The 12,670-nt window shown below is 43.7% G+C and overlaps 1 protein-coding gene across 1 annotated transcript in view; it reads right to left on the bottom strand.

Annotated features, from left to right (window-relative positions):
* LOC126267591 (arf-GAP with Rho-GAP domain, ANK repeat and PH domain-containing protein 2) overlaps positions 1 to 12,670 on the bottom strand; it is a 152,988-nt gene that overhangs the window by 76,156 nt on the left and 64,162 nt on the right. The window contains exon 5 of the mRNA XM_049972892.1: positions 7,379 to 7,591. Within this exon, the coding sequence (XP_049828849.1) occupies positions 7,379 to 7,591 (213 nt within the window). The remainder of the gene's footprint in view (positions 1 to 7,378; positions 7,592 to 12,670) is intronic.

Genomic DNA, 12,670 nt, shown 5'->3' with positions numbered 1-12,670 from the left:
TAGTGATCATAAGGCCATTGCAGCATCCCTGAATATGGAAGTAAATAGGAATATAAAAAACGGAGGAAGGTTTATCTGTTTAGCAAGACTAATAGGAGGCAGATTTCAGACTACCTAACAGATCAAAACAAAAATTTATGTTCCAACACTGACAATGTTGAGTGTTTATGGAAAAAGTTCAAGGTAATCATAAAATGTGTTTTAGACAGGTATGTGCCGAGTAAAACTGTGAGGGATGGGAAAAACCCACCATGGTTCAACAACAAAGTTAGGAAACTACTACGAAAGCAAAGAGAGTTTCACTACAAATTTAAATGTAGCCAAAACCTCTCAGACAAACAGAAGCTAAACTATGTCAAAGTTAGCGTCAGCAGGGCTATGTGTGAAGCGTTCAGTGAATTCAAAAGTAAAATTCTATGTACTGACTCAACAGAAAATCCTAGGAAGTTCTGGTCTTATGTTAAATCAGTAGGTGGACAGCATATCCAGCATATCCAGACACTCTGGGATGATAATGGCATTGAAACAGAGGATGACACAGGTAAAGCTGAAATACTAAACACTTTTTCCCAAAGCTGTTTCACAGAGGAAGACCGCACTGTAGTTCCTTCTCTAAATCCTCACTCGAACAAATAAAGGCTGACATCAAAATAAGTGTCCAAGGAATAGAAAAGCAACTGAAATCACTCAACAGAGGGAAATCCACTGGACCTGACGGGATACCAACTCGATTCTACACAGAGTACGCGAAAGAACTTGCCCCCCTTCTAACAGTCATGTACCACAAGTCTCTAAAGGAATAGAAGTTCCAAACGATTGGAAAACCAGAATCTACTCTCTAGGAATCAATGTGGATTCTGGAAACAACAATCGTGTGAGACCCAACTCACTTTGTTTGTTCACGAGACCCAGAAAATATTAGATACAGGCTCCCAGGTTGACGCCATTTTCCTCGACTTCCGGAAGGTTCCACACTGTCGCCTGATAAACAAAGTAAGAGCCTACAGAATATCAAGCCAGCTGTGTGGCTGGATTGAAGAGTTTTTAGCAATGAGAACACAGCATGCTGTTCTCAATGGAGAGACGTCTACAGACATTACAGTAATCTCTGGCGTGCCACAGGGGAGTGTTATGGGACCATTGCTTTTCACAATATATATAAATGACCTAGTAGATATTGTCAGAAGTTCCATGCGGCTTTTCATAGATGATGCTGTAGTATACAGAGAAGTTGCAGCATTAGAAAACAGCAGTGAAATGCAGGAAGATCTGCTGCAGATAGGCACTTGGTGCAGGGAGTGGCAACAGACCAGTAACATACACAAATGTAATGTATTGCGAATACATAGAAAGAAGGATCCTTTATTGTATGATTATGTGATAGCAGAACAAACACTGGTAGCAGTTACTTCTGTAAAATATCTGCGAGTATGCGTACAGAAGGATCTGAAGTGGAATGATCTATAAAATTAATTGTTGGTAAGGAGGGTGACAGATTGAGATTCATTGGGAGAGTCCTTAGAAAATGTAGTCCATCAACAAAGGAGGTGTCTTACAAAACACTCGTTTGACCTATACTCGAGTATTGCTCATCAGTGTGGGATCCGTACCAGGTCGGGTTGACAGAGGAGATAGAGAAGATCCAAAGAAGAGCAGCACGTTACATCACAGGGTTATTTGGTAAGGGTGATAGATTACGGAGATGTTTAGCAAACTCAAGTGGAGAGGGGTGTTCTGCATTGCGGTGTAGCTTGCTGTCCAGATTTCGAGAGGGTGAGTTTATGGATGAGGTATCAAATATATTGCTTCCTCCTACTTATACCTCCCGAGGAGATCAAGAATGTAAAAGTAGAGGGATTCGAGCGCACATGGAGGCTTTTCGGCAGTCGTTCTTCTCGCGAACCATACGCGACTGGAACAGGAAAGGGAGGTAATGACAGTGGCACATAAAGTGCCCTCCGCCACACACCGTTGGGTGGCTTGCGGAGTATAAATGTAGATGTAGATGTAGTAATATTTGCAGACTGAAAGCTGCAATGGAGAAGTAATCCTTATCCTGGTGTTTATTAGTACCCAAACAGTTACTGTGCACTTTTGAAGGTCGCTTTCAAAATGACAAATCCAACATCAGTTTCTGCAGTAACCATCAGAAAGATCGCGAGAGTGGCACAGCAGCACAGCGCGTCATGGACGGTAGTTGCCACAAGTAGAGTCCCGTCCACCAGAGGGCACGCGAGAATTCGGACGCGACCTCTGCCGGCGGAACAACAACAACAACAACAACAACAACAACAACTCAGGCAGCACAGTCCGTGGCCAGTAAGTTAACATCGGGCATGCCTAGGACACAGTCCCGGTCTACGCTAAGTGAAGTGCGACGTAAAACGTGAACAGTGTTACTACGCAACTGGTGACGAGTAGGGTCGTTCTTTCGCGTGTTGCGTCGTCGTCACGGTTTCGCAGATTATCCACGACATGGAGGATTTAGTACGGGTTTTGGTTGAGCAGCAGACGGAGCTCATGGCCACCATGAAACAAGTGCTTCCGGTGTTGCTCTCCACGCAGTTCCCTCCTCCCTCCTCGATTTCTCCCATATGACGAGACGGTGGAGGATTGGGATGCTAGGCGGCTAGGGTCGAGTTCTATCAATGCAAGAAACAGCCCCATCAGTCTTACCGGGCGTGGGCCGCTACCCTGCACGATCTCAGTCGCAAGTGTCATTTTGTCACGGAGCAGTCGCAAGAGTCGTATGCCCACATTATGGTACGCGACGTCATTGTTTGTGCGGCCCCTGATAGAGAGGTCCGGCAATGGGCCCTGCAGTTAGAAGACCCTCCCCTTGAGGAAGTCCTGTCCATTGCTCAATCGTATGAAGTCTCTCATGCCGCAGGTCAACAGTTGGAAGCATGGTGCGACGTCACGGAGGTTCATGGGCCGCCCTCACTGAGTCCGGGGTGGACGACGTGCGAGCGGTACAATCCGGCCACTCCTGCACGGCGCGTAAACAGAATTACGGCTGCCGGCCCCTGTTGCCGTCCTGTGCGGCGTGCTATATACATCAGGATCGGTCAGAGTGCCCCCAGCATTGGGCTGTTTGTCGCAAACGTAATAAAAACGGTCATATTGCTAAGGTTTGACGCTCAGTCTCAAAACAATCGAAGGAAGCAGGTACAGAGGACATGGACGTTGACATTCAGGAAGTTTCATCGGGCCAGGCTCCCGATGCATCGGCACACAAACTCTTTATCGAGGTGTCGGTTCGGTCGCGCCGGTTACAACTGCAAGTAGATATGGGCGCGGCAGTTTCGTTGTTGAATGCACAAACTTATTCCGACCTTGGATCGCCCCCATTGGCGTCAGTTTACCGGCGTCTACACGGTTATGGTAAACAGTTCATTCCCCTACTGGGTCAATTCACTACCGACGTGACTTACAAATTAGTCATTCAGCCTATTACTTTTATTGTGTGTCAGTGATGCGAGCTCCGCTAACCTTTTTGGCCTGGATGCCTTTCAAGCTTTTGGTTTTTCTATCGCTGACACCATACAGTTGGTCTCCGAAAACGTTCCCTATCAATCATTAGAATCTTTGATCTCAGACTTTCCAGATATCTTTGAGGAGGGCCTGGGGCATGTTTCAGACTTTGAAGCTCACTTAACGTTGAAGGCGTCGGCTCGCCTGCGTTTTCTACGCGCGAGGCAGATCCCCTTGGCCCAACGCCCTCAGGTAAAAGAAGAGCTAGACCGGCTGACAGCCCTAGGGGTCGTTCTTCCCATTTCTTCTAGTGAGAGGGCTTCTCCCCTCGTTAGTGTCAGGAAACCCTTGGGAAAATTACATCTTTGTGGCGATTTCAAGGCCACCATTAATTCCCAATTGGTGGTGGACACCTATCCTTTGCTTCGTGCTGATGAATTGTTTTCTGCCGTGGCAGGAGGCCAATATTTTTCGAAAATCGATCTTTTGGAGGTTTATCATCAGATACCACTTGATGAGGACTCCAAACGGCCTGGCAGTCGTCAACACCCCGTTTGGCCTTTACCAATACCAGCGGTTGGCCTTCGGAATATCCAGTGCCCCGGCGATATTCCAGTGTTATCTTGAGCACGTCCCTCATTGTATTAATTACCTGGATGACATAATTGTCACAGGCCGCAGCACGAAGGAACACTTGCACGACCTCCACACCCTCTTTCTCAAATTCAGGTCTGTGGGCTTGCGTTGCAACCTGCGTAAGACAAACTTCTTCCAACCATCCATTGAGTACGTGGGTTGTGGACGCCATCTCTCGGCACGGCGTCCAGCCACTAGGAAGTTTGGTCCAAGGTATTGTCGACCTTCGTCGGCCCGCTTTGCTGAAAGAGTTACAAGCTTTTTTAGGCAAGATTGCCTATTACCACCGGTTCATTCCCAGGGCTTCCACCATAGCCCACCCCCTGTACTGCCTTCTGCGCAAGGGTGTTCCTTTTGATTGGTCGCCTGCATGCGAGCGAGCGTTCACCTCGTTGAAGGGCCTCCTCATGTCAGCGCCTTGTTTGGCTACTTTTGACCCCCATAAGCCATTGGTCCTGGCTACAGATGCTTCACAGTATGGGGTGGGGGCGGTCCTGGCCCATCACAACACGGATGGTTCCGAGCAACCACTGGCGTTTGCGTCTAAAACTCTTAGTCCCGCGCAGGCCCATTACTCCCAGGTGGAGAAAGAGGCTTTGGCCACTGTCTACACTGTTACCAAGTTTCACCCTTTCTTGTATGGCACGAAGTTTCAGTTAATCACTGACCATAAGCCGTTAATATCGTTATTTGGCCCCGCCTCTCAGATTCTGGATAGGGCGGCCCACAGACTAGAGCACTGGGCCTTGTTCCTCTCTAAGTACCATTACGACATTCATTTTCACCCTACTGGACAGCACGCCAACGCCGAAGCTGTTTCCCATCTTCCGGTGGGCCCGGATCCTAAGTTTGATCGAGAGGAGATTGTGTGTTTTCATTTGGATGTGGCGTCCCGCCAAGCAGTTGATGGCTTCCTGATCACTGGTTCTCGAGTCGACAGGGAAACGGCAGCTGACCCGGTTCTCCGGCAAGTAGTTTGCCTCATTTAGCAGGGGTGGTCATCCCACCCTCCAGGCCGGGCCTTGGATCCTCTTCGTAATTATTTTATTCTATGAGACCGCCTGTCGGTCTTGGAAGGAGTTCTCATTCTGGCTACCGATGATACAGCTCCTCGCGTGGTTGTTCCTGCAAGTTTACGAAGGGAGGTCCTCAGGTTATTACATGAGGGGCACTGGGGTGTTTCCCATACTAAAACCTTGGCTCGCAGACATGTGTACTGGCCTGGTATTGACAGAGAAATTGAGCACTTGGTGGCCGCCTGTTCCCAGTGTGCAAGCCTACAGGCATCTCCCAGGGCAGCGTTCTCTTCATGGCCACCGGCAACCCAAGCATGGGAACGTGTTCACACCGATTCTGCAGGCCCGTTTCTCAATGGCTGTTGGCTCATTGTCATTTATGCTTATTCCCAATTCCCATATGTGGCTCGCTGCTCCTCAACCACTTCAGAAGTTGCAATCCCAGCACTAGCAAAAATCTTTTATATGGAAGGTCTGCCAATCACCCTGGTCTCGGACAATGGACCGCAGTTTATTTCGCAGGCTTTCCAGGATTTTTGTAGGCGCTTCGGTATTTGCACGTTTGCTCTCCCCCCTTTCATCCACAATCGAATGAGGAAGCCGAGCGCATGGTGCGCACATTTAAGACGCAGATGAAAAAGTATGTGCACGAATTTCCTGCGAAGGAGGCATTGACGTTTTTCCTGACGGCATACTGGACCACACCAATGGGAGAACGCAGCCCCACAGAGCTTCTGCATGGGCACCAACTTAGGACTCCGCTGCACCTCCTCCGGCCGGGTCCTCGCCAGTCTTCGCAAAACGGAGTACCTGGCTTTCCACTGGGTATATCGGTCTAGGCACGTGGATTTGGTCACAGCGGTGGTTCTGCGCCGAAATGGCCGCCGGATCTGTACCTTGCAGGCAGAGGACCGGGTGGTACGTCGTCACCAAAATCAGCTACGTCCACGTTTGGGCACCCACCCTCTGACCTCTCGGGCACCGGCTTCCCCATTGCTGTCACCTGTGTTGGTTTCTCAAGGGGCGTTACCGCCTCTCCCCACTGTGACTCCACCGCACTGCGATAGTTCTCGGCCTTGGCAGCCTCCCGTAGCTACAGCAACGCCATCGCCATCGTTAGAGATGCCCCAGTGAGAGTCAGCCCCCCTCGCAGGCCCGGTTTCTCAGGAGCCTGGTTCACCTGTGGTCGTCCCTTCCCCATCGTCCCCGCCACTGTGTCTTGCCCCTCCCGAGGTGGAACAGGATCCGGAGTTCGACAGCTTGTCACCCGTTCTGTCCCGGGATCCGGTGGTGCGAGGACGGGGGCCACTTCGTGTGGGTCACTTCAAGCTGTATTCGAAGGTTACGACTCGATGGTTGGCAGATCCCCTCGACTCCAGCCTTCCAATGGATGTGGAGATCATCGCTCCTGCCCGACGCTCCACCTTCCGACGTAGTGGATCACAGTGGCTTCACCCCCCCAGGAGGAGTAGTGCAGTAGCCATCAGAAAGATCGCGGGAGTCACACAGCAGCACGGCGCGTCATGGACAGTGGTGGTGGTGGTGGTGGTTAGTGTTTAACGTCCCGTCGACAACGAGGTCATCAGAGACGGAGCGCAAGCTCGGGTTATGGAATGATTGGGAAGGAAATCGGCCGTGCCCTTTCAAAGGAACCATCCCGGCATTTGCCTGAAACGATTTAGGGAAATCATGGAAAACCTAGTCACGGACGGTAGTTGCCGCAATTAGAGTCCCGTCCACCAGAGGGCACGCGAGAATTCGGACGCGACCTCTGCCGGTGGAACAACAACAACAACAACAACAACTCAGGCAGCATGGGCCGTGCCCAGTCAGTTAACATTGGGCATGTCAAGGACACAGTCCCGGTCTACGCTAAGTGAAGTGCGATGTAAAACGTGATCAGTGTTACTACAGTTTCTTTGTAAACAATCAACTACATGATCTAGAGCTGTGTTTTGTTGAAAAAATCACACACCACAACCATTTCTCCTTGTGACACAATGCTACCTTTCTGCAATGTTAGTTTGAAATTATAAAAATTCCTCATAAATTTTAAACAACATAATGATCAATCAGTGTATTCTTTCACAATTTGTACCTTATTATTCTGAGATGGTCTGTGGCTATTTCCTAGGAAATTTCTTGACAAACCAAAGTATTACAATGTAATTCACATTAAAGATGCCATAAAATTAAATGCTGCAAATATGTAAACATAAAATACACAAATGTATATAAAATATAAAACTTACCAGCAATTTCACATAAATGATCATGAAGTTCAGCAGTGAAAAGACATTCAGGTAACTCTCTGAAAAATCGCTTCAAGACTGTTGCAACTTCATACTCTGAAAAATCAGTTTTGGCAAGGTGAACATGCCATGCGTCTTTTCTGAATAATGCAAGAAGCCGTGTAACATTTGAGTTTTTTCCAGCATGTCGATATATGCCTTCAGACAAACTTCCTGTAAATCAAAAAGGTCAACTTGAATACACACAATGGGAAATATGCTCAGTTGCACACAATAAAAGCAGGTTTTATTTAAAGATTTGATGTGCTATTACAAGTAAGGTATTATCTGTCTACAGTGCCACACTGCTTAAATGAGCGAAAGGAACGGCATCACGAAAACACAAAAAGGTGCTGGATTTATTTATGGACAATCGATTTTCGGTAAAGTGACCATGTTTGCTCCATGGATACCCTTACATCACGTTGAAAGAAGGTTTTTTGATGTCATCATTATCATCATCTACAGTTTCCAGTCTCTGATTGTCTCTCTTTGGAACATAAGCCTCTTTATCATTTACTGTACTCTCAAAACATTTCCCTCTCCACTCTGTCACACTCTTATTTTATCTTCTTCACACATTCCTTTATTCCAATAATCCTGCTGTTTCTTATCTCCTATTGTCAATTCATGTGCCTGTCTAGTATCCTGACACCTATCATTCTTTTAACACACCTGCACCATCTTCATCATGTCTTTTCTACAATCGCCTGCATGGACTTCTTTTTCACTATTCCCCTCACTGTCTCATTTCTTACTCTATCCATTCTAGTAAGACCTATCCTACTTTTTTGAAATTTAATCTCATAAGCTCGCTAGCCTTTTCTTCAGTACACACGTTCCTGATGCACATATAAATACTGAATCATAATATGCTCAGTATAACATTTGCTTGCTTTTTGGTGGTACTTGCTTGCTCCTTGGCAGGCTCCTTACACTCTGCATTATTCTGCGTGCCTGCCTTCTCCTTTCATTAATTTCTGTATCATTCCTCTTGCAGTCTCCTGTTACACTTCCCATGTACTTGAAACTTTCACTTTCATTTGTACTTGACCTCTAATACTCATATATACTACTACTCTCATCTTACTCCTCATTATCACCACTCACAATTCTTTGCTTTAAATTTCAATCCTTATTGTTCCACCATTTCCTCCCCTACAATTATCTTGTTTCTCTCTTCTTCCTTTTCTCCACACCACTAAATTACCTGCAAACACAATTGCTTTCATATTGTCATCTCTTATCCTTTAAGTACATAATTATTGTCAGTTGTACTATCTATCAACTATGTTTCCATTTTTTTATTCATTTTTTTCTATTAGTCACTGAGAGCTTGAATTGACAGTCCATTGCACTGTTCAACACATTGTCTTACCAGTCGTATCATAACAAAAGGTTCAGTTTATGATATGACTTTAGAAAGACACTAAGCTGCACAGTGTCACAGACTGTCAATGTGAGCACTTAATAACTAACAGAATTTTTTTTAAGGTAATGGGTGCATGTATAAGTGACAGATGCTGCAACTGATAATAGTTATGTAGATATCACCAGGGAATTTTCCTTTAAAATGATGTAATAGTAACAATTTTCCAAATTTTCTCAAAGATTAATTTCAGCTTCCTAGTTTCGAGACCATTTCAAGTTTTGCTGTAACAGAGGCTTCTCCACTAGCATTACACATTTTAATAGCTTCTTCAATTTCTTTGACAGTTAGGGGTACATCTTCATCTATATTTTCAAGAGTGTTGAATATGCAAGCTTATGGATTAGTTCTGGACAATTAAGAAGCTGATCAAAATATTTTGCAAGTATTTCAAAATTTTCAGTGTTAGGTAATTCAAATTGGTGAGCTATGTCCCATGCCCCTCTGTAGTTAGATTTACATTTAAATTACACCTACCTAACTCTTTAAATCTCACATTCTCCCTCAAAGATTTGTTGGAAAAGTTCCTTCAACAGATCACCTACAGAAAACACATCTATACGAAATTTCCTCAGGAACTTGCTCGTTTTGCCACCATCTAGCCTATACCCATTTGACTTAAAAGGACAGTAACTGTAACTAATTTGACTATGTTAATTTACATATATAACTTTAATTTTTAAACATGTATTTACATTTTATAACAAACAGTGTGACAATGCGAGAAATAAAATAAAATGAAATCAGACCCAGATTGGTGAACTGGCAGTCTGTCATTTAGATCAGTCTGCCATGATGCCATCACGGCAACAGCACTTAAAAAATGCTCATACTCTAGGTCTGCACTGCGAGCAATGTAGCACTCATAGTGTCAGAAGGTATGACATGATAACAGAGTACGCGCAGTAGAAAACAGAGAATTGCATCACTTCTGTGAGTCAATCGGAATGCAGCTGACCATCATTTCAACACTCGACACCAGTTTCTAGTTATTGCACAGAGTGTGCTACAAAAAAATTTTTTCCTTCATATTATTTGCATATCAACATGCTTTCAAAGAGAAATGGCGTAATTTCAGTGCTATTTCCAGTTTCTATTCAAAGTGAAATGGCATAATTATAGTCTCATATTTGCGGTGTGCTGTATCACATTAGTACATGATAACCGGCTGCCACTGAAACAAACTAACCTCTTGGCATCTGTCAGTTAACCATGTCTACAGAAAATAGTTTCAATAGGATTCTCATCAATCTTCTTCAAACATTTATGTTTTCAGTACACAATGTAGTCTGGCAAGACCTTTTCATGTCCTCCTCTTTTGGCACGTGAACACATTTTTGGAAGCTACTGTTGGTCCACTGTCAGTTCTGTTTGATCCCAATCCTCAAGTAGGTCTATGAAAAGTCACCGTCTAATCTAGTTGAGTTCTCAAAATCCTTGCCTCTCATTTTTAATTACTTCAGTGCCAGTAAGTAGTAAGTTTTACTGCCGTATTTCATTGACATTAAAAGTTCCAGAGCTATGAAGTTTCCAGAAGTCAGAAATTAGATTACTTTTAATGGAGCAGTCACAGGAAATTGAATCTTGTTGCACATTTCTAGTTGTTATGGTATGTTGCACGGTTTATACAGCAACCTGCTGTCAATTGATGTTTTTGGTTGTTTCAGTTACATGCAGTGCCCCCTGCACATTTCTTTGTCCGTCCTTACAGTTTGCCCACAACTAAATGTATCATACTTGCATAGTTCTTGGAAACACCTTCGTTTTGCTAGTAAAAGAAAATAAAGTGAAAAAGCAATAGTAACAGAACCCTATACTTGATGATTTCTGTTTTATGGGAAATAGTCTATGGTCTGTTTCTGTGCTTAATGTTTTGTTTCCTAATGCTGCAGGCATCCTCAGAGCATTAGGAGATAAAATGTCAGGCACAGGAACATGCCTTTGGCACAAAATAATGCTCATGAAACACAAAACTCCAAGGATGTAAATACTGTCATGAAAGCCTGAACTCTAAGACCCGTATCCAGCATAAAAATTATGTACACAGTTAATCTCACGAAGAATGCCAACATAAGCTGAATTTAGACCTGAAAGCAGAAGAAAATGTTTTGAAAACGATAGTGTATGCTCCCATACTTAAATGCACATTAAGAAAACAGGAACCAATGATGATATATTCTGAGAAATAAGCATGCCTATTTCATTGTATGCCCAGAAATTGATAATTTGGTTGGCACACTAAAAGATCTCTCTGCATAAAAGAAGGATCCCTCATTTGCCTTACATAAGGATATATTACAGAATTTATCTGCTATCAATTAGCATGCAGTACAACACAATATAATGTGTGTAAAGCAATATTTGTGTATCATTTTGTCGCATTGTAGATTCAGACTTTTACTGCTGGAATAAACCACTTCTGTTACCATACAAATATTAATTATTACAGCTAAAACATAAAAAGAAAACTTGGTACAAACAGAAAAAGAAAGGCTGTTTCAGCTTATATACTCATCACTGTAAACATATGGCATAAGCAGAATAGGTCGTTCTTTCCCTAGTCAACTAATTCAACCTTTTCATATTACACACAAATATCAGTATTAAGTTTCATAAACTCTGACTTTTAGCCTCGTTTGCAACTGTATTACTGTTTGGAGCAGAACTGAACATAAGCACCTCAGTTTTCTATGTAGTTTTCCCCACTGATTTGGAGATGTTTCATATTAAAATCATAAAGAGAGAATTGATGTTCGAGTAAAAATTTGTGCATAATTTGTGAATAATTTTTTTGATTTGTGAATCATGACTGAAATGTTGTCTAGTGGTAGCTTACAAGATTTGACCACAGAGGGGTGACAGACTTTAGGATTTGTATTTGAGAACAGTCCATCTTAAACAACACAGTTCCTCTTAGCCTAGGCGTATCTTACAGAATATAATTTTTATCCAATAGCAAAATGGTTGTAATGGTAAACAAAATCCCATTTCGATGACAATTTGAACAAATATGCATTACAGATTAGCTGTAAGCAGTGGAAACATGGATTAATTACCACCAAAACAAGGTGAAGACACAGCCATCATTAGACAAGGTGATGCAAAGTGAGTGTTATGTGTAGTGCCTACAGATTATACTCAAAGGATAATTCATCACAGACAGATTCACTAATGAAATTTCTCGACAATGTTACAGTTGGCTGTTAAGAAGTAATGTCAACAGAAGCTGTCCAAAGCAGTGTTTTTGCTCCACGGCAATGCCATGGGTCATTCTGCTCAGGGCACAGCCACACATGCTGCTTCTTTAGGCAATTAAATTTTCCCTCACCCCTATGTTCCTGAGATGGCACCCAGGGATTACTTCCTCTTTGCTAGATGACGAGACCATTGTGTGGCAGGCATTTCCAGAGTGGCAACGAGGGGATTTTCACAATGGGATGTTGTGTAGACTTCTATAACCAATGTCTGCACATGTCATTCATTATTAGGTTCCACATTCTGGAGCAGATTTCAGGCACACTCTTTTCTTCCCCACAAAGAAATTTCTTGACAGTCAAATTTTACGTCTGAAATATTTTAAATCTTTCGCATGACAAGTATACACTTGTGGTTACAGAAGAATCAGAGCTACAGCACAGTAACAAAGAATTCTCAAAAAGATTACATTTTAAGACTCTAACAATTTCATATATTTCTTTAACTAAACAACAGAAGACAAGATGTTCCTTATACGGAGACAAACCAGAGTTTTCAAACAGAGTATGCCAACCCTAAAATAATCATTAGTGGGGTTGGGTTTTTAAGTGCAAGAGGTACTCATTAGT

Source organism: Schistocerca gregaria, chromosome 4, assembly GCF_023897955.1.
Source record: "Schistocerca gregaria isolate iqSchGreg1 chromosome 4, iqSchGreg1.2, whole genome shotgun sequence".
NCBI lineage: Eukaryota > Metazoa > Arthropoda > Insecta > Orthoptera > Acrididae > Schistocerca > Schistocerca gregaria.
Note: the sequence above shows the minus strand (reverse complement) of the source record. Positions and strands in the feature narration are given on the sequence as shown.